The sequence below is a fragment of the Coloeus monedula genome (assembly GCF_965178545.1).
Source record: "Coloeus monedula genome assembly, chromosome: 9".
NCBI lineage: Eukaryota > Metazoa > Chordata > Aves > Passeriformes > Corvidae > Coloeus > Coloeus monedula.
Window position 1 is genome coordinate 13,130,096 of NC_138789.1, and position 23,305 is coordinate 13,153,400.

At 36.9% G+C, this 23,305-nt stretch overlaps 1 protein-coding gene across 1 annotated transcript in view; it reads right to left on the reverse strand.

The window, feature by feature from the left end:
* Positions 1-8,201, reverse strand: part of LOC309576059 (uncharacterized protein) — a gene marked incomplete at its 5' end in the record, with an annotated part of 48,106 nt that extends 39,905 nt beyond the window's left edge. The window contains 6 exons of the mRNA XM_082287022.1: positions 776-802; positions 1,446-1,554; positions 2,614-2,705; positions 3,000-3,136; positions 5,293-5,416; positions 8,172-8,201. Coding sequence (XP_082143148.1) covers positions 776-802; positions 1,446-1,554; positions 2,614-2,705; positions 3,000-3,136; positions 5,293-5,416; positions 8,172-8,201 — 519 coding nt within the window. The remainder of the gene's footprint in view (positions 1-775; positions 803-1,445; positions 1,555-2,613; positions 2,706-2,999; positions 3,137-5,292; positions 5,417-8,171) is intronic.
* Positions 8,202-23,305: the final 15,104 nt, after the last annotated feature.

Sequence of the window (23,305 nt, forward strand, 5' to 3'; positions counted from 1 at the left end):
GCAAGTGATAGTTTTCAGAGGAAAAAAATCAAATAACTATATTTTATATCTAGATCATGATTTGCAAAAGGCAAGGTTTCAGAGCTGTTGAAATAAGTGACCTTGAACAGCAAGAAAACAGTAAGAATAAAAAGAGAAAACAGAAAAAAGAAAACTTCTATTACAAAGCTACATCAGATTAGCTAGAGAGAATCTACAGAAGGGAATGGTAGCAAGTGTGACAACCCTTTAGACAGTTTTGGATTTTTAGTCAACAAAGATAAACTAACAAAAAATTAAATTGAGTGACGAAGGGTATAAAGACATTTCTAGAAGCAACTTTTGACTAGGCCTTGAGATCCTGGGCAGTTAACAGCATGTCAATATCTTTGGAGAAAGAATATTTACCATGATGCATCGGCCTGTTGAGTAAGTCCCTCCACGCTGCAAGAAAGTACAGGTTCCAGTTACTGTTTATTGACTGGTGTAAAAATATTACTTTAAACAGGAAATCAACTGAATTCACATTGATGGTCCCAGCAAAGAAATCAAGTGTTTCACTGCTGACAACACATTACACATTTTAACAATCTCATCTGAGAACTAATGTTAACTAATTCAAAATAAAAGTACCTTCAAAACTGAATAGAAAAATGAAAGCATAAATGTGATATTGCTAGGACAGTAATTTGAATGGTATAATATAATCCTCATGCTACAAGCGTGAAACAGTAGGACGAGAATTCTAAAAGTGAGGTAACTGAAAACTGGGAAATCAAAGAAAAATTGCTCTTACCTTGTTACATTCTAATTCTATCATAAGCTGTGGGAAAAAAAAAAAAAAGAGGAAGCATTTCCAAATTATTTACTGCAAAAAAAAAAAAGGGCAGCTTATTATAGGAAACAGGAAATACAGCTGGTGAAGTGAGAGATTAAAGGCAGGTGTTCATTCTTGATTAGATCACAAGTTCACATAAATCAGTGCTGCTACAGACCAATACAATAGATTTGAGGAGAATTTCTTTACTTAAGCTGCCAATCATGTTTAATATGTTTCATATAAGCATAATTCTTAGCAGAAAAAATTTTACCAACTCCTTTCAAGAGTATGCTACACAGTTACAGTTCCCAGAGCTTAGGGCAGCAGCTGAGAACAGCACTGTTCATCAGAAGTACAGTACAGTTCTCCTTATAAACAATTTGCTTTTTTTTTTTTGCTTTAAGTTATGGATTGTTTTGATGACTAGATTATTACTGTCCTCATTTCTGTGGGAGGAAAATCATATTTATTTCTTCATCATTTTAGTAAGTGGATTAGGCAGTTAAATTACAATTATTGAAAACATCTAATGACCTTGGCCATCTTAGTTAATGAATAAATGACAACAAATATATGTCTTATATCAAGCCAAAGATAGAAATTAATACAGTAATTAAAGTATCATTCAAACAGACTCAAAACATACCTTCCTTTTACTTTTTCCTGTCGCATTAACTGACACAGAACGTATAGGTGTGAGAGTTTTGCTTTGAATTCCAACCCAAAAATTCTCTAGATTTTGAACCACAGTTGCACTAGAAAGAAAACAAAATAATAATTATTTTTCTATAACAGTATTTTAATATAAAATACTAATAAACTCTCCTCCCCCTTTGCCCCCAGCCAAGAATATCTACTCTGTTTTGGTTTTAAGTGTATACAGTACAAGTTGCACAGAATACTTTTCCTTATAGTGACATATCATTATCCAACATAATTTTGAAGATAACTAAAACAGATGCTGAGAACAAGCAGAAGAGGTGTGGGCACTCTTTGAAGAAGCACTGACTCCAGTGAGGAGTCTCAGCTCAAATGTCCATAAGAATTGTCACACACACTGACAATCTTTATCTATGATGGTGAGCTGATTCTCATGGCATTAACGAGTAGAAGCAATTGTGGTTTCCTATTCTTTTGCCTATTCTTTGTATTTTTCAAGATTTAATGAAGCAAGGCAAAGATGCCCCTACCATAAATATGCACTTCAAACAATACAAGATATCAAATATTTAGATATTTTCCAATATACTTCAAGCATGCATTTGTTAGAGTAGGTGGAATTTTTACAAGCTTCAGATCTGCAAAAAAAGTAGCATTAAAAGCAGGCTAAATAAGTCTTCTCCTGTTTCCAAAATTTAGTTCATGGGTCATACATTTATTTTAAAATTTATATTAGAAGAATTTACATCAAATTACTATTTTGCCACTGTTCAAAATAAAAAAAAAAGATATAACTGAATAGAGCCTGAACTGAATAGAGCCTGAACTTCATCTTTTCAGGGAACAAGTTACATTCATATTGTTGCTGTTTTAATTAAAGAAGTCAAAGTGTAAAAACTGGTTACTCAAAGATCCATTAATAGTATTGTGCTTAATTGAAATATTTAGATATATTAAGATCTGTAGGACAGTGTTTGTCTTTTTATCTTGAAATGGAAATCATATTACTTAATGAACACAGTGGGAAATTATGGTGAACTATGAAAAAACCCATGATGATGGCAAGACTAGAATATCAGAAATAGCAACACAGGTCCATCTCAACACAGAATTAAAATTTCAAGGCAAAAAAAATTTGAAAAACAACTATTTACATAAATTGAAGCTCTCTAGCATCCTGTGGAGCAATCCATGTTGTTGTAACTTTCTGTTTCACATCTGAGTTGGCATGACTTACTGCTGAATTCTGCAATTAAAAAGGAATACATATAATTATATAAGATGCAAAAGTGACTTTTACCTGTATTATTACAGGAACTTTCTCTACTACAACAGGAAACACTGATGTAGTTCTAAAAAGAGCTAGGGAATTTCTACATTAGGTTCATATCACATATAGAGGATATATGTAGTTCTTGAGAAAGCCCAGTTTTTTAAACTCTACTGATGAAATAGCTTTGCTGTATAAAGAATGATCCCTACTTCTATTATTTAAAAGAAACCCAAACGTCAGTAAATATTCCAAAGACTGCACACATACCGTCATGTTGTGACATTCCAAGCCTTTCGTGTTTGGATCTGTAATTTTAAAAGTACCAACAGGAACATCTCCATCTATTTCTCGAGCTTGTAGATTAAATCCTTTAAACCCAGCATCTCCAAGTGCTTCTAGAGTTACTGTGAAAAGAGATATTTTGAGAAATTTAAGTTTCATATACAGCTAAAACTGCCTGAATGTTTACCATGTAATTTGCTTCACTCCAAGGCAGAAGACTGCATGTGCAGTAATTCCTTTAAACCTTGTACAATTCTAAAAATCATTAAAAATGCATTTCTTAATTATAAGGAGAAAACCAATAAAGGTAAAGGAAAAAATTTAGAAAGGCACTTCTGTGTAAAGTAACATGAAATTTATGATTTACTAACAATTTTAAAAGGAATTCTGCTCTAAATAAGCAGTGGCCCTGCTGACCAAAAGGTTATTTATTTTCTGTCTAGCTAGGCCTACAAAGTCAAAATTGCTATAGGAGAAAGAGAATTGCATTTCCTTCTACCTCTGTTTTAAAAGAAAAGATTAGCTTTCATGTAAGGCTGAAATGCAGAAACTTTTGTTTTTAATGTATTGTAACTGCAAAGAGAGAAACTACAGTTTGGCTTCCATGTTCTACATTAAATATGAAAACTTAATATAAGCTGCTCAATATTACTCAAATTTTGTTACTGAAGGAGCTGAGAAAAATATGGAAGAGAGCAGTTTCATGCTTTGTGTGTATCAAAACTGACATTAAATTTCGAAAAGGCATAACCAAATTTGTTATGATCTATTATAACTTTTCTTTGCTAATTCCATTATTAGGGACTTTGGCAAACAAAATCAGAATAATTTTTTATGCACAGAGGCATGTGTCAACATTAAAAACAAGTGTAGATGAACTGGGAATGACACAAAAGTGAAGGCAAAGACCAATCATACCTCGATAATTTAGCATTTCCAAACACCTGCATAATTAGCCTTCCAAATGTCATCAACTTTCAGTCCTAATTCACTAATTTTCCCCAGGTGTCACAGAAGCAATGACATGGAGCCCTTGAATGCAGGACTAAATGCAGCAGGGATGAGTTGTAGGAGTCAGCACGCGGCATGTCACAGTGAAGCTGCAATATACTCAGTGGAAGGGGACCTGAGCTCCCTGAGACCATGTATGGGGTGCTTACAATTGGGAGCATGAGAAAAGTAGTGCTAAAAGTAGGCACGGTTAGGGGAAAAAAGGGACATAAAAGGCAAGGTTAGTAGCATCTGGGATTCAATATTTTTGTCATGATAAATCTCATTTAACTTGCTGAACAGTCTGCATATACTTAAATCCATCCATCATTTTTCTGTCAGTAGTATTTTAAAAGTAGGTATCCATATTTAAAGAGCCCTCCCATCTTTGAAGGAGCTCTTCACACATGTTTTCCCAAGAATGGCAGCAGCAGCAGGACTCAAAGGCTTCTCCATTCTTCTCCCTATACATAACTCTCTGTGGAAGTACATCCATGCTACTAGGTTAAAGTAAAACAGAATCCCAGCCAGGGAGTAACTACTTAGTGAATAATGCTCTTTTTCAGCTACTGAGATCCAACAATAGACATGTGACAGGTCACAACTCTCTTCCACTTCCACTCTTCTTCTAGCATGAATGGCTAGGAAAAGAAGCATTCACAAGTTACTTGAAGTGTGACAGCACCATGAGATGGCATCATAGTGTGGAGAAACAAGGCTGTTAAGGTGTGCCATCCAGAGAGCAATTTGGGATTAGGAAAATAAAAAGGTGGTTTAGCCACAACAGCTCCACCTCCTGCAATTTGATAAAATCTGGGATGCAGCTCTTAGAAGGATGACTCAAAATGTCTCACTCTTGAGTTGTCTCATACTGCGTCTTGAATTTTTATTTTCCTGTAAGATGACACCATGTGAAGAAGTAATGAGTAGGATCCCTTTGTATTGCAGAGGCCTGATTCAAATACTCAAATACAAAGTTAAAGAGCAACTAATTATTAGTCCAGTTTGGCCAGCTGTCCCACTTAATTTTAATTTTGTCACAAAAATTACATCATAAAGTTAATATATATTTATTAAATGAAGAAAAAAGAAAGAATGCATTTTCAGTTATACAAGTATGTACATACAGATATAAAACAGAAAAAATAATAATATCTCAGATATACAAGAACAAGATTGAAGTTAAAAAATAAATTATTTAGACTGAGAGGAAAATGGAGGAATTTTTATGAAGATAGGTAATTCTGGAAGACACGAACAAAGATTTTATGTCATTCAGATTGTTTACCTTGGACTTCATTTCCTGGCTCAAAGTTATCAAAAGATACAGCAATAATATATGGTGGTGCAGATGTCTGAGGTTCAGCTTCATAGTTTGGTAACAGGGAATCGCAATCAATTGAGGTATTTGTCTGTGGAAAACCAAGGATTCCAGGCAAAAATATTCCACAGAACAAAAAAACAAAGCAGGAATGCCTTCTCATCTGTGGAACAAAAAGACAGTACAGTTCATAGTAACTTCTTTTAAGTAGTTGCCATTTTGAAAAAGATCTGCTTTTCTCCAGGACAGGAAAAAAAGCAAGCTCAGAAAGCTGTACTTTCTTTGCATTCATGTATTTTGAAGAAAAAAAAATTAAAATAAAGTACTTATATGCACTTGCAGAAAAGTGGAATAAGAGACCCAAATATTATAATTTAATGGCAGTTTAAATTTTCAGGTTACATGCCAGCAGTCCATTTACAGCCACGTCTGCTACATTACACCTTAGAACTAGAGAAGTCTTTAAACAGAGTTCCTCACTGTTGCACTGGCAGATCTAGCTCAGCTCCTTGGCTACTCAAGAACGAAGATGTAATCCTTGCTCTCCCAAACTGTAGATATAACCATGACTAGCATGCTCTCCTTTGACTGCTTTCCCTACTCTCACTTCCAAGGGATGGTCAAGAAATCTAGTTAAATGCCTCAGAGTACTCTTAACGTTTTTCAAAATATTTGTTTCCTGAAGGACATAACAAAAGACCTCTGCAAAGTCCTCTGGAACTTCTAAACAATTTAAAAATACTAAATTACTACTGCATGCTTCCTATGGGTTAAGAATAAACTATAGCCAGTACAGAAATTAAAAAAAAAAAACCTGAAAGACAGGACTGAAGTCCATTCCTCCAGGACTGTCTGTGAAGAAAAATTGTATTTTCTTTATAGTTCACTTGTAGTATTGACATTGATGGTAAACTGTTTCCAAGAAAGAAAGGAAACATTTCCCAATAGTATTCTCAGGTGTTTAATACCAGATTTTACACCCCATGTTCAAAGTCTAAACATTCAAGTGTGGCACTACATAATTTAAAAGGCCATTACATCTTATGAAGAACTCACTCTTCCAGCTACAAAAATGCTGATACAACAGTTAAATTTCCAGAAGTATTTAATAATGATATTTTACATGCTGTCTGCTACAGGATTGCCTTGTGTGACAGGATTGCCTTGTGTGAGATTTTTTTTACGCATTTCAAACACAAGGTAAGAGATATGTTCAATTTGAACCATCTACCTGTGTATCTTAATTCATGCATGACAGTGAAAGATCATTTGGTTTTGTACGTGCTAATGAAATAAGTAACAGAAGCATCTGGGAGCAGGGGAAAAATATGCAGTTCCAAACATCCCTGTACTTAACTCTGAACTTCAACAACTTTTTAAAAAGCCACTGAGTCAACAAATAATAAAACAGGTGACTATGAAGTGCTGAAAGGTTTCCAGGTAGGATGATGAAGGTTTGCATGGTGTCACAACTAGTCAGAGCAGCAACCAGGAAAGTGATACATGCAAGTTATCATGTCTTCAAGCAGATGAAGACTGTACCTCTCTAAAGCCTCATCAAAGTGTCACTTTAATGGATCCTGGTAAGCATCATGTTTTGGTATCAGCACGCTGGGTGCGGTTATCCGATCTCTTGTGATGATTTTGACGTGGCCCACCTCTAATTAAGTTTTAAATACAGCATGTGGGTGCTATTATATCAACAGATGTGGTAAACAGTGATTTAATATGAACCAGTCTATGTGTTGTTGAAATCTTTGTCTGACTCATGGAGAGATGGAAAAAAAAAAGGATGTTTCTAATTAGACGTTCTATTCCAAAGTGCAAAGCCCTAGTTTAGCTAGGATTGGAAAATTGTCTGGAGCTGCACTCTGCCATGAAAGAAAGCCAGTCTGAAATCTTTCCTCTTTTTCTTGCTAGAAAAGAGCCAGAAATACAAGTACAACATGTTGAAACATGGCTGAGGTGCCTTCTCTTTGTATCAGCTCTCTGATTTAACAGTTTAAAAGGTATTCTAAGAGTCCCATCATGCCATTTTTTGGAACTAGCTTTTAGATGAGAAAGAGAGATATTAACATTTTAAAAAATTCCAAGTCCAGACTTGAAGCAGAAAACTTCTATGGGCTCCGAGTTCCAATACATACTCAATGCAGTCGTGTTACCTTGGATCACATATTTTACCTTTTCACCACGAAAAATGTAAAGAAACAAAAAGTAAATATTTATAAAATAGTATCATAGAGAATTCCGGCAAATAAATGTTATTTGCAAACTTCCAATTGGATATAATTATGAAAAATTAACTATATCCTCAGTTTCTTCATCTGATGGAAAAATTCTTAATACTTTTTAGTCACAGATTCAAAGCTTTTTCCCTATGGGTCTATATGGCCTTCATCTTTCCAACACCTGAGTGGCCACCTTAAGAATCCTCTTCCATATTTAGTCTAATATGACTTCAGGCCAACAATTAAGTCCCTGAGTGCTAGTTAGCTACTGTGTTCAAAGTCTACTGGACTCAGGAAGAGACACTTTGGTGGTTTGCTCCTCCAAAGCCTTGGGCAAACTTCTGAATAGAGACAAAAGTTGTTTTAAAAGCTTTTAAATATAGAGCATTTAACTAATATGACAAGTACCTTTCCGTAATTTGAAAAACACAGTCCTTGCAAGTCCATCCTGCCAACAGTTTAAGACTAATTCCTGCATACCCTTTCTATTCCGTTCTTTATGAGTATTTTTCTCCTTCTCCTAGACACTCCTGATGAGCCACAGACTTATTCTTAGCCTTTGAGAATAAGTATCGCCAGTTAGTGTGCACCCTGTCCACCACATCCCCAGCAACACACCTTATCGACCAAGTGCTGATGCGTGGGCATCCTCGGGTCCCTCTGTGGTCAGAGTGGAGGAGCTGCAGCCGGGCAGCGCTGGTGCCCCAGCAAGATGAGACAGAGGAGGCGGGAGGCTCGGCCAATCCGTGCTGAGGCAGGAGCCAGCGCAGCCAATCCGGGCCAACTGTGCATCTGGCCTGGAAATTGGGACACCACAGGTGGGACTGTCCTGCCCAGAGCTGGCGGTGACAACACAATCCTCACAGGTGAGTCACGCCCCTCTGACCTTTCCCAAGGCATCTGGCACAGGCAGGGCTTCTGAAGCCTCGTAGCCTAAACCAGTATGTTGACTAAAATCAAAAGAATCATGCTATACAAAAACCCCTTACTAATATTTTATAAACCATTCCTGTAAAATATTCTACATTAGTCTTATTAGTCTGTTACCAGAGAGTATTCTGCTGCTGTTTTTTTGCTTTTCTACTTTCTTACAGAAAGTAGATGGAAAGAGATGGAAAATTCTAATGATTGTCGTACTTCCAAGCATTTTCTCAGAGCAAAGAGTTAATGAGGATGTTTCTTCTCATGCACCTTGTGGGAAGAATTGAAGTTATTGTGACTGACCTACACTCAAAACTAAACTTTTTTTTTTAAGTTTTCAGGATTTTCACAAAATCTCTACTGGAGATTGGGAGAAGTCCAAAGGCTGAATGACATATAGAATAGGATATGGATTAGCTGGATAGGATCTACAATTATTTAGCTATTATTTGTCAATTATCTGTCCAAATGCCTCTAAAATACTGACAGGCCTGGGGCTTTTACCATCTCCCTAGGAAACCAGTTCCAGTGCATGATCAACCTCTCAGTAAAGAAATGCTTCCCAGTGTCCAGTCTGAACCTCCCCCAGCACAGCTTTGAACCATTCCAACACATCCTATACTAGACACCAGGGAGAAGAGATCAGCACCTCCCTCTCCACTTCCCCTCCTCAGGAAGCTGTTACAGGGCAATGAGGTCACCCCTCAGCCTCCTTTTCTCCAAACTAGACAAGCCCAAAATCCTTTGCTGCTCCTCACAGGACATTCCTTTCAGCCCTTTCACCAGCTTTGTTGCCCTCCTCAGGACACCTTCAAGGACCTTAACAATATGACAGACACACAGAATTCTGTGAATCTATGAGTCCATGATACCAGGAAATCCATTAACCAAAGACTGTTCATAAGATCCTTCTTCAACTCCTTAATGTTTGTGCATTTAAAATGTAGTTAAATTCAAAAGCCCATAGCATTTTAAGAACATTATCTACTTTTAAGATTAAGTGCATTTAACTAACTGTATTCTCTTTCAGTTAATTACCTTGAGTTAATGAGTAGCATTTTATTTACATTGTTCCATTATGAAATACATTCTTTCCTATCTACTGCTATCCATTGGGGAAGAGATCATAATCTTTCTTCTCTTACTGTACCACCAAACTTACCATTAATACCAATGTTATAAATAGCAATGAAAAATCATTCTGCACACCACAAATGCAATAGCATACCAGCAACACCATCGAATAAATTACACAGTAAAGGAATGACAACTGCTCATACTAGAAACACAGAGCCAAAGAGATGGGATCTCGCAAATGCATAATGCAAGACCTCCCTCACAACCAGCTAGGAGATACTGAGAGGTAACCAGAGGGATCAGAACTATTTCTCCAGGCTACTTTGAGCAGCAGTGAGTACTCCACGAATACGTGATTTGACAGTCAGATAGATAAATGTCAGGCAGTGAATTGCTGTAATCTCGGTAATATGGTTATAAAGAAGCAAAGATAACACAAGCAATATGCTTTTGTTGGCTGTAGCACTAATAAAATACTACTCTGAATAAGCTGGTAAAGACTCAGACCATTAGTTTACAATGTGGGAATTGTAAACGTGCGTCCCTCTTACACAACACACTGCTTGCGGTTTATTTCAAAGGAACAGTATTCCCACTGAATCAAACATAGGACACTGATTCAGTATTCATTTACCTGTATTCCAGAATTGCCAGTTTAAAAAAAGAGTCTTTTTCAGGTCTACACACTTAAAAGAATGATTTTGAGATCATAATTTAAATACCAATTGAACAAGTGGTAAACTCCCGACTCTAGTGAAACGATGATTACCACAGTTTGCTATGTACTGAAACTCCTGTGCAGATCAACACTACGCTGTGTGCACATGGAATTCCCTGGTGCTTGGAATGCCTTCAATGCAAATTCCCGTGGGAATATTAGCCTCTTTTTTTAGATCTCTGATTGTATGCAGCCCATATGGAGTTAGCTGGTCTTTCTTTAAAATAATCACATTAGATTTGTGCCACCGACAGTGGGCCAATTCATTTTAGGAACAAGACAGAGATCATGGCAGAGAGGCCGGAGTTCAGAACACTGAAAGGAAGAGGATACCTACTGGGCAGTGGGTGAAAATTTTAAAGGGCATGTGATGGACACAGGGGAAACCAGCTACTCACCTAAGCAAAAGACTGTCTTCTTGAATAAAGGACTGAAAACCCTGGCAGAGTTTACAGTACTACTTTGCTTCTACTAAAAGTTGTTTAAACCGAATCAGACAAAGCAGCTCACTTCCTTCTTCCTCACTGACATCAGGACCTCCAACTGCCTTCATGACCCTCAACAGCTTTCTGTTTGCTCTCTGCAACATCTGAGCCAAAGACTATTTTTAATCTGGCAGTTTGCATTGCAACTGGAAATGCTAGAAAGCCGAACGAAACTTCAGCTAATGCCAAACACGTGTATAAATAACATGGTAAAATAGGTGGTGTTATTTTCATCAGGGCCTGGTATCCTATCTAACTGCTTTGATGTTTCCCACCGGTGACAGATACACCACTGACTCTTGGACTATGCAGGAGAATTGACAAACTCTTTGCTCAGACACCTCACATGTGCTAGACACAATGAATGCTGTAACAGTAGCCGCTCCAAAATTATTTCAGAGAAAATGTATATAACAAGCAGTCTTACAGATATGAAGAGCTGAGTTTATAACAATTTACATCATCTGTTAAGTAGTCCAAACTGACTCTATGGAACAGTAACAGTGAGTGGGAAGGGAGGGAAAGAAACTTAATTTCTTCCAAGCATTATTTTTCATAATTCTGAAAAAACCCACAATTATTTCTGAACATCCTTGACTCCTTCTAAGTGTCAGGTGCCTTCCCAAGCTCTCCTAGTCCTTTTCTTTGTTTCTTCCTTGCTTAAACAGGGAAGGACAAGAATAATCCCTACAAATGACAAACAAAATTTGCTCTCCTGACATCTATTTTGACAATATGAGAAATTTCTGCGATATCCCACATTCCATCTCCAAAGGAAAGTGGCTTTCTCAGTGTACAGTATTAGTGCTGTAAAGGGATGTTACCACTGCTGCAATCGTCCAGCATACCTTCTGTGTGTAACTCTGGAGTACTCAATCCAAGTTACTTTGAAAAACATTCTAGTCTAAATTTAGTGGTGAGGATTCTTAATAGCTATGTGAATTGTATCATAATGATTAAATGAAAAGACAGATTTATTTAGTCTTCCTTCAGAAACAGCATGTCTTCTGCCTTATACTAGTAGGTCAATATTTACATCCTGTTTCCAAGGACTTAAAGTATTGCCACATTTTTTATTTATAAAGGAACACTTTGCTTCCTATGCTCAATAAATAGATTCCCTTCTTGAAAATACACCGACATATCATACAGTAATATTACACGTTGCTCAAAATAACTCTAGATATAAATATGGTGTTATTCTTCAGAAAAAAAATATTTTAAAAAACCCATTGTAAAACCAACTAAAATTTACATAGTATATTTTGCACTCCCAAAGAAATATGTTAAATATCTTCTTGATAAACAATCAACTCTCTGATAATTCAGCAAACCATGTATTTCTAGGGAAAAAAAAAGAAAATTATCCTTTCCTACATATTAAAAAATTTCAACTCTTTGTTGTCCTTAATGTCTATTATTTGCTTATATTAGCACTTTTCCTGTCTGATTTACTCTGCCAACATTAGTGTCAAAAAACAGTAACTATAAATAACAAAATGGTTCACACCCCAAAAGTCCTAGATAGGTGATGTCACTGGGAGCCTTACATGAGAATTAGTGAGCAAAAAAAGGTTTGACTTGACTTGACATAAGAATAGAAAGGGAGTGTCAAACGGATTACTTCTACCAAACCTTTTGTGTCACAGTAGAGATGAGGGTGAACAAGACTGTGCAGAGCTGATGGATGCCATGCACTTATGTGCTGCTCAGGAGAAACACCTGACATGAACAGCACATACAAGAGCAATGACATATGAACATTGCATCACTTTATCTCATGCATTGTGCAAGCTAACAAGCAGTATTGTCCCTATGTGCTTTTAAGGTAAGTGCTTGGGCGTGGCTGCAAACATATGCAATACTTCATCTAAGCCACAGTGACTACCATTTGTTAGTGATTTACCAGACACTATATTCAGATTTAAGTAAACCTAAACATCTGTTAATGGAATAGAAGAAATGGTAGTAGAGGGATCCCGCTACCAAGAAATGCAGTCCACAAGAAAACTGAAGCCTTAATATTAACAATCAAAATTCACTGTTCCCCTAGTCACAGAGAAGATAAATGGTCTCTCTTACATGCATCACCTACTGGTATTATTGAAAAATTCTCTTTGATTGTAATTTGTATTTATAGATCCAGAATACTTCAAATACAGTTGAAATATGTTCACAGGCTATTTCTAAGTCCCTGTGGCTTAGAGAATTCCCCTGCATAGTGGGGTTAAGGCAGCACACTATCCATTCATGAGTGAGCAGCTGGGATTCAGACATGTAAGTTCAGCTTTAGAGCTTCTGCCAATCCAACAGTACTGGGTCAAAACTAGCATAGGTACAGGATACAAAACTGACTTGTATAAACTCACTTTGCTGATGTACTCTCAGTCTTTCAAAAATTTTGGCTGCTTAGGCTAACTGCATTTTGGCTAATTTGGGAGACACATTGTTGCACGTCTGTAACAGATATCCATGAGACCTGCACTACTGTGTGATCAAACAAGGCATGAATCTGTTATTAATAAACATAGAGCTGCAGTTTATAAGAGTTTCTTCCAATCTCTCAGGCAAAGAGTCCTTGCTAGTGGACATTCCTTTGGAATTCAAAATCAACTTTAAACACTTGCTATTCACTCCTTCAAAAGAGTGACTAAAGGAAGTAGATTACTTATCTTTGCGTCAATCTATACACGTTGTTCCTAGGTAAGAGAATGAGACTGTAGATTTGGGGAGTCCCAAGTTCATCATTTACAGAAGCCAAAAAGCTGTCATCCTAGAAAGAGACATACTTTTTTATGGGAAGAGAGGTTGTCTAATTTTGCCTAACTACATGTGCACAACTACTCGAGAGTAGAAGGGAAGTAGAGGAGAGAGGGAAGGTATGATGGGCCCATGGCTTCCAATAATATCACATTCCCAAGAATTAGCCAGTTAATAATATATTTTGCAGGACATGATCAACAAGGCATTTGATATTGTACAGGTTTCCAGCAACAAATAGTAACACTTCCACTGCATTTTTCCTGTTTGTCTCTGAACACGCCTTGCAAACAGTAATGAAGTAATCCCCACGGCTCCCTGTGAGGCAGGGAAGTATTACTGTTTATACCTAATTCTGCAGATGAGGAAACCAAGTCACAGAGGGATTAAGTGACTTGGCCAAGGTCATATAGAAAGTCTGCTGCCGCTCATGGTATGCGTCAGTCCTTGTCAGCACTCAGTGACACTCCCTGAAAAGTTCACTCAACCCCTTTCTCTGCGTAGGCCAGCATCTTTAAGATTTCGTAAGTATAATCTTCCACCCTAACCTTGACTGAAAGAAGAAACTTCATCAGCCCAGGTCAGAGTCAGGCTGAGCATGATTTCTTGCTTTATGATTAGGACTCCTGATTATCTACAGGATTCTACTTTATTTTCACCTTTGCCCGAAATTCTTCCTAATGGACTCCTCTAATTTAAACCTAAGTAGGTGGGCAGGACAATATCCATACAATAAATACATGCAGTAATTATTTTCAAAGATTCATACATATTTCTCTCAGGACACAAACCTTCCCATTTCTACTCCTGCACTTAAAACTCTCCACCATCCTTTCCTATACAATATAAATCAGCTCAAAGTTTCATAAATTCATGCCATACAATGTACATATATTTATACACACACACACACATATAGGTAGCATAATACCTCCTGTATAGACAGTGTTACACTACAGGTGGGAATATCTAAGTGTATAGAGTAAAAAATAGCAAGGATAGTCTAAAAGAATTAAACCACACATCTTAAAGTCTTTTACAGTAACTTTCCAAATACAATCTCGGATGTATTTTATGTGTAAGCACTTAGGTGTTGCATTTCACATCTTATTTCCTTGTATTGGTGTATCAGAATAGTTACTGGACTTCATTTGGATTTCTTTAGGTGTGAGAAACTTAAGTGAACCTCATGTGTGACCCATACAGTGAACAGTGCTTTTTGCTCAGTTTAAACAGAAACACTGAGATTCAGCCACAGCAAATCAAAAAGCCCAGTGATGAATCAGCATGTTTAAGGCTTGAGACCAGATCAACCAGAACCATTTCTTCTATGCTGCTCATACTAGGTTTCTGGTGCTACATCAAGCCACTGAGATCCTCCTTCCCCTCTCTCACCTTCTTCAAATTGAGATCTAGGATTCTTGCATTCTAATCTGTTTCTACTTAAAAGCAATGCTATGCCAATAATAGCAAGGCTCTTCTATTATATTGCTAGAAAAGTAGCAGAGTTGCTCTTGGTACTTTTCTTTCACTTATTCAATAATTGAGCTTTTCAGATCATTCATTCATAGCACTGCTCCAAAATCAGGAGTGCCTTTTATTTGAGGACAAAAGGAGTCATTCTGTGTGGAAGGTATCTTTTCAGCTTTATACCGGCTAGCGCTTATATTTCAATGCCTTAGAAAGCCTCGAGCAGCCTTGAGAGGTAGCAAGGGCGATCTAGCACTTTAGTAGCTCTAAAATCGGTACCTGAATCAGCTGCAGAGCAAATACCATCAGCAGAAGCAAAGAGGGAGAAATATAGCTCCCTGCCCGCTCAATTCCCTGCAGTTAGAAGCTTTCAAATGAGACAGACAACCAGAGATGTTCACAGGAAAGTCGCTGAGCTGAGTGAGAGCGTTTGCCTCCCCTCGACCATCTTTATTAGGAGAAGGGGAAAGGGGGGGACTGGGGGCGCACCCGGGGTGAGCGGCCAATCAGACACTGCTGAAGAGTCTGAGTTACATTTGGCTTTGCCCGCGCTTGGAACAAAGGAGCTCGGAGCACATGTCTTTGGGAGGGGGGAGGGGAAGCTCGGAACAGGCAGCAACAATACAGGCAGCAACATTCTGTAAATAAAAAAATAGGCATGAGAGCTGCAGGAGCGGCCATCTATTCCTTGCTCTGTCACAAATTTCCTGTATGACTCTAACAAGTCATTAATTTCTATATGCCTCATCTAGAAAATGAGATAATGACATTTAACTATTTCATTGGCAGGCTTAATGGTTGTGAAATTTGCTGAGCTTCTTGGATGGAAAGAAGTTGCTGTCAGAGTCAACAGTAATTGCATGATTATGTTTGGTGGTAAGGTTATAGGAGAGTCACTTTGTAACAATATCACAATTCTGCGTTACACAGACAAGATTGGCTAATCAAGTGAGTCACTTAGTGAGAAATTTGTGTTTTACTTTACTTGTGGTACCTGTGCATACTGTCTGGACCCCAAAATCAAGATAACTTTTTAATGCCCTGTAAGTCTGTGGAAAGAGATACCTTCTTTAGAAAATAAGATATCCTTTCTCTACTGTTAGAATCTAACTGCAAATATCAGCCTACAAAAGACTTAGAAGCATGCCTACGGGCTTTGAAATCTGCTATGGATTAGTACAACTCACCATGTGACAGATCAGTCATAGACAGTAGCACATATATTGATTCTTTGTTGATTTTCCTTCTGATATTCTAGAAAGCAAGGGGACTTGAACTAATGTATCTGGTATTCACATACTCTTAGATGGGAATGCATCTGTGGATTCTGAACACATTTGTGAAAAAATATCTCATTCATTCAGTCAGTGGAAACCACAGTAACTTAGGATCTCTAAAAAACCCCACATAACCTTCTTGGAATACCCTTTGTGGACGTTGGTATCTGATGTTAGATACACATACACAGTAGTTTTAATTTCCCAAAGATTCAGCACTCTCCAGTGTCCCATCATCTCTCTTCTTCTCATCTATATTTGCTGGAGTTTGGGTTTTTTAGGTTTACGTTCCTTTAATTGAGAAGATGATGGGATATCAAATATGCTTCTAAATTGCTTTTGGCCATGAAAAATGTGATGGCTATCTCCTACAACCTCAAACAACTCATGCTGACAAAATGATTGGTAACATATATTTGGGCAACGACTTGAAACTAATGCTTCTGCTTCCACCATAGCAACTCTCATTTCATCTGTGATAAGGGATTATACCGGTCACTTAAATTCTCCGTGATGTTTTAATGTTGGTAAAACATCAATGACCATGTGTTGTTTCCCTCTTCAAAGTAAAACGTCACCTGAAGGAAATGTATCTGTTTATGTACACTGTTTGTAAATAGCCAATACCCCAAAACTGAAAAATCTTGATATCCACACCCAGTATCTTGAGTACAGGAAATAACAAGCCATCTTTTTACTTGAAAAAGGAACTTAATCAAGCATTCTCTTTCACCAAATACATGTTACTAAATACCAAGGAAGAATAGCAGAATTATATGATTGAGAACATAGTATGTAAGAGACAGAGAAAGCTATTCTTGTGTCATTGTCTACAGATGACATTCTCAAAGGCAAACATGGCTTTCATGGGATTATAGGTATGTATTACAACCATAGCAGAAATAAAGTCTTCCAATCATAGTGGCACTACAAACTGTAGCACTGGTCCATTCAATTCACAGTGCTTTAGAAATCTAACTGAATTTTCTCTAGGAAACACCATCTGTTTGCTGGACAGCCACAGAAAAAAATATGAGATCTTGGAACAATTGTGATGTTCATGTATTATTCGGTCAAACATAGGGCAGCTAGCTAGATAAACAACATTTAAGATTTCAGCACGTCGTTTTGCAGTGGTTTACTGAAATCTCTCCACAGCAACACAGCTGAATAGCATCCTCTCACACCTGTCACATTTCATGGCATCATGTCTTAAAGATCAGGACATCCCACAACACCACACTGGTGCCTATTGAACTACTGTATCATTGGAAAGTGAATAATTCTGAGTAGGACCAAAAGGTGTAATTTAAATAGATTTGTAGCTAGTTGCATTTTTCATTTCTATCACCAAATTAGTTGATTCACATCAACACAAGCAAAACAAAAGACCAATTATGATATATGTGTCCAGAACTCTTACAGTGAGTCAGCAGGTTAAAATATTCATTCTGCAACGAGCACATTAGGAAACACACATGATCTAATTAGTCAAAATCCCTAAAAGAAGAACAAATAACCATATACTATAGCAAATTTCAAAAACTCAATCATAAGTGAGTTGAAATAGGAATGTGCAGCACAGTTCGACAGTGAATGATTCTATCTGGTAGTGCTAACTCTGTTAGTATCAGTACTTTAAATCAGTGACAAATTATGAATTATTATGTTAAGATTAGAAATTAGATGCAGGAATACCTGAACTGACTGCTCCACTCCTCTCACTGTTTTTTGTCTGGTTCTGTGCTCAGTAAACCCTTCGCAACAAGAATAATCTCAATATAGATTTCTACTAAGGTGCTCAATTCAGACCCTTGCAAGACAAATGATAGAAGATATGCTACAGGAGACAGCATTAAATCTCTGAAAACTCTCAGATTAACTTTACTCTGAATTTCAAAACAAGAAGGTTCACCTGTTTTGCAGATAGCTGAAAAATAGATGAACTGTGGCAAGAACTATCCAACACCTAAAAGTGATCATCCACTAAAGCTGAGACTTTTCTAGCATGTGTTTATACTCTAGAATCTCTAGTTTTAAAATTACATCAGGGCATCTAAGTTCCAAATATTTACTTTCAGCAAAAGGAATGCAGTAACTACTCTGTCTAAGCTGATCTCCCTGACAGTTCTGGACAGGCCTACACTTGCTTACAAAAACACAGAGATTTATAGCTGAGAAAGAGCCCTACTTTTAACTGAGAAGGCAGTGTATGCCAGCAGGACCTAACACTCAGTGGAGAAAAATGTGAGCCTTCCATGACTAAGGTAGGCATTAGAAGATACACAGCTGGGAGTGGATGAACCGGAATGGGCAAGGTCGGAATATTAAAATTTGGCCTATTTCTTCTAATTAAATGCTCACAGAAGGATTGTACAGGGACAAGGTACCCTACAGTTGGTATGTAAAAAATAGCAGAAGTAAACTACTCTTCAAAAAAAGTATTAGGAAGAAGGTGTATGATGAGTTCACGCAAATTAGGAATTAAAAAAAAAAAAGAGAAGATGGGGGGAGGCATTTAAAACATCGAAGGAAGAAGTTAAAGTTTACTTATTTTCTCCCTGAATCTTGCTCTTGACATCTTTTTGGCTAGATGAGTGGAAAAAGATATAATACTGTGCATCAAGCCCAGCCAGCTTATTCTCAAACTCTCCAGGTGATTATCTTTCCATCTAATTTGAACTATGTGAAATTATAAAGGACATACCGTACCATGCAGCAACAGAAACTGCTGTGCCAAGATTGCAGAGCTCTTAAATTGGACAAACTCTTGTGCCTTGCTAAGAAGGCAGAAGCATATAAACATCGAAATGAGAAAAGTAAAAAGGGGAGAAAAGAAGCCATAAAAGTCAAGTACTCTACTGGACTGAGTCCCCAAATTAAGAGCTGCAAACAATATGCAATTTCCACCTTAACATTTTCAAAGCTTCAGGTTTGAGTAAGCCTAAAGTAGCTCTAAAGGACTGAGAATGCTACTAGACATTACCTTCATGTGCAGCTCTCTCCCCGCCAGCTTTTTCTGAGAGCAAGTAGAGGTCTTTGAAAGTCATAAGCTATTTTCTCCCCATATAAACCCCCATGCAGACAGTTACAAGAGCAAGGCAGAGATGACCAACAAAATGATCAGAGGCCTAGCTAGCCTCTGAATTAAATTTGCTCCTTTTTCCTATCTCAATATGAAATGTTTAATGGGCAACTACAGGAAGTTTATAATTTCACAGCATAAAAATTAACTTTCAGTATAATTCATGTTTGTAATATATGGTGTTACTAAGTACAGAGTAGAGAAATTAACTCTCTTTATTATTCATATATATATAATAAATCTCAAATTGTAATGTCTAGGTGCTTAGCTGCAAGGTACCTGAAGTTTTATATATTTATAATTTATATTCCAGAAAAGTTTAAGTGACATTTAATTGCAGAGGGCCACTTTGTTGGAAGCGTTCAACACAAAGTTCAAAGGCTGACACTGACCTGGAGCCCTAGGGAAGTGGGATGGCCCTTAATTTATTATGAATTAATTTTGTTGCTAGTAGAGACACATCACAAAATGTTCTGACCTCTTAGTTAATGGTAACCTTGATTCCACAAACCTCACTGTAGAAACACAATCTAGTTGGATACATGTTCCTTAGTATGCTGCGGCAGCTGAACACAGAAGATGCGGAGATGAGAAAAAAACTAACAGAAATTCTGGGCAAATTCATTTTGAGACATCCAACTCATAGGCTTTTGCCCCACCTCCCCCCAGAAAAGGAGAATATTGTCAGTATTTTAAGTACTGAGAACAAGGATTATTATTTTTCCATCCCCTTAGGTTAGTATGGTTGAATTTGCAATCCTGGATTCTCAGAGCTTTTGCTTTTCTAGCTGCTGTAGAACTCCCTCACACCAACACTGAGGTTGGACCAAAATCTAATGGTTCCCACAGCTTTGGCTTAGGATGTCAGCCATGCTGCTGCTATTGATCTGCAATGCCACTTGTGGAAATGACAAACTGAACTTCTTCTAAGCAGTTGAGAGAGACATTTCACGCCATTAAATAACAATTTATTAGAAGAGCTCATGTATTTTAAAAATGTGAATAATAGTAAATTAGAGTAGTATTTTCCACTTACTGCTAAAACAGGAAAATTTGAATGCCTTCAAGACACAAATTTCTAGGTATGTTTATTTTAGTCAGACTCTTTTTGGCCATCCTCTTGAGTACCAGAAATCTTGCAAAATTGTTTCTTTAATTTTTGTGCAATCCAAGACTGAGAAACACAGGCTGCAGCATTACTAAACTAGACACTTTTCATTGCAGTGAAAAGTTGAACAGTGCAACCATGAGTTTATTATTGCAACATGGGAGCAGGTTTAATTGACACTGTCCTACAGAAACAGGAGTCCAGTAAGGCCCTGAATTTCTGTCTAAACAAACACAAATGGTGGACAATGGAAATAATCTCCAAAATCAGGAAAAAAGGAAAAAAATATGGGAGATGGCTGAAAATTGCATCTCTTTATGCCTCAGTCTCCAGTACTTAATAACCACAGAAACCCAGAAACTAAAATGGAAAGTGTAGCATTAGTGGCACTCTGATTTCAACCCAGCCACATCCATTTATTTTGAGAGAGAATACAGAAAGAGGAGAGACAGTTTTGTGAGAGAGCCAAAGCAGCGCTTCATGTTTCATCACATCCTGTTTTCAACAGTTTCATTAGACTTACCCTACAATTAATTTTAGGAGCAGATCTTGCAGCACCCTAAGGATATCTGCTCTTTCCTGGCTTTGTGCTGCAGAATCTCACACTGAACTGATGATAATTCTAAGCCATAAACTTTTTCCAAGTTCATCAACAGTCTGTAAAGAAAATTATTTGCTGCATTCCAATGCTCTAGATGACACATTAGTCTTCACCTGGAAGGTTGGGGAGTTTGTAACACACCTTAGTAATGTGATCTACTTCCTACTTGATCAGCTATGACCTATTGATATTATTTTGGAGCTTAGAATGACAAAAAACTAAATTTTTCAAAAATTGTTTGCTTGACAGGCAGAAATCCAGTGGATCATACAAAACTAATGAAGTGCTAATGAAGAATGACAATTAAAAGCATAGCATATACTATATGAGGGCCTAATGTAACTTTCATTAACAAGGCTAAAACTATCAGTAGAGCATGTTCAGTGTATTGGATAGACTAGAGGCAAATTAATAAGTATAGAATCAGCTATTTTTTAGACTATTTTTCCTTAAAAAAGTGTTTATTAATAAAATAAAAGTATTTAATAATAAAAGGTTGAATTTAATGTGAGAGAAGATGTATCATTATCTGAGCTGAAGTTTAAAGTAACTTCTTTTTGTGGTATTGAATAAAAACAGGTTCCTAAAAATGAAGCTTGGATACCAGTAACAGCAATGTCACTTACAGTACCAGAGGATAATGGTAATTATGTTCTCCACTTGCAAGCTTAGCAAAATTATACTTAGTGTTATGAAAACAGGAGGGTGTCTGCTTCAATCTATTTGCTAATCTAGATGAAGGACCCTTCTTTGCTCAGAAATGATGTGACAGGAGAGGTGTGGATACACGTATATACACAAAGAAGACTATTTATTTATATGGCTTGGGAAACACGAAATTAGGTGTGCCAGGCTTGAGCAACACCTATTATCATTTCTGCAGATAGCTTACTGCCCTGAAATCAGTCCTGTGATAATTATTTCAGGACTTGATTAGGTGGCATTGCATCAGAACTCCATTTTCTACTTTATATCCAAACCATTTTTGCAGTTCCAAAAGAAGGTTCATCCCAAAGCACTTGATTAGGATGAGAGAAAATGTACTTTCAGAAAATGATGAGGAGGAACAGGAATGGCTCAGGAAGAGGCAGGTGGCATGGATCAGTGACACTGCTCATGGTAGGCTTATTCTTTAATGGTAACATATGAGAAGTCTGATGCGTACCAATATCTGAATATGCTTAGGTTGGTAACTGAAAACAACAACTGTTTCATCTCCATTTATTCATCTTTTTCTCAAGCATTGAAAGAAAAAACTTGCTGGGTGGCTCAACTAAGTAATTTATATAAACAAAGGTTTCTCAATGACTTGGAATAAGAGCCATTTCTTGCATGTGAGCTACTTGCATGTATTAGGTATGAGCACTGTGTAGCATAAATTTACTACTGCTGATGGTCAATAATTTCCTTATATCCTCATCTTGTGAGCAACTTCTAGATTATCCAACAGAACATTATTATGCAAGAAATCATATACGGACACTAACTTGAGATGTTTTCAAATTTGATGTATAAAACTGTTAGTTGGGAACTAAAATTTCTATCTGCATCTTCAGCAAGCTTTCATAAACCAAACATAAGCCAAATATACAGACTTTTTTTTTTTAATTTCCAGTAATTACTCTTGGATTACTTCTAGAATTTTTGGTGCTTGAAACTATGTATGACTAAAAACTCTGACTTGACATTTTTAAAAGATGACCACCTAAGTGATCATTTCTGCAAAATGCAAAATCTTGTCATACAGATGCAGCACTTGGAACCACAGAGAGAACAGCTAAAGAAAATGCTTTTATTATGGCCTCCTTTCTCAGAGAACCATTTGATTCTCACCACAATAACAACGACTTTTTAGAAAAAAACATAGAAACAAAATACCAATTACAACAGTTTAGTCCTTGAAAGAAAGCATCCAGAAAAGGTCTGCTCATACATTACAGATTTTGGAAACAATATTATCATTGTTACCTGCTTACTTCTGATAAACTAGTTATGCTAGCTTCGTTGTTGGTTTAAAAAAAATTTTTAAAATTACCAGTAAAAACTTTAGCCTTATAAATCAAGGAGATTGGTAAAGGTGTACCCACTCTACTCCTAAAAGCACCAGTAGCTTAACTTAAGCTTAATTAAATAAGAATTTAGTAAAGAGCTATAGATAATTGCAGTAGAAAGAGCATGAATGTGATCACATAAAAGGACACTCCTTTTCTCTCCTGTCCTGAGAACTCCCTAAAGTTGAAGAAATTACCC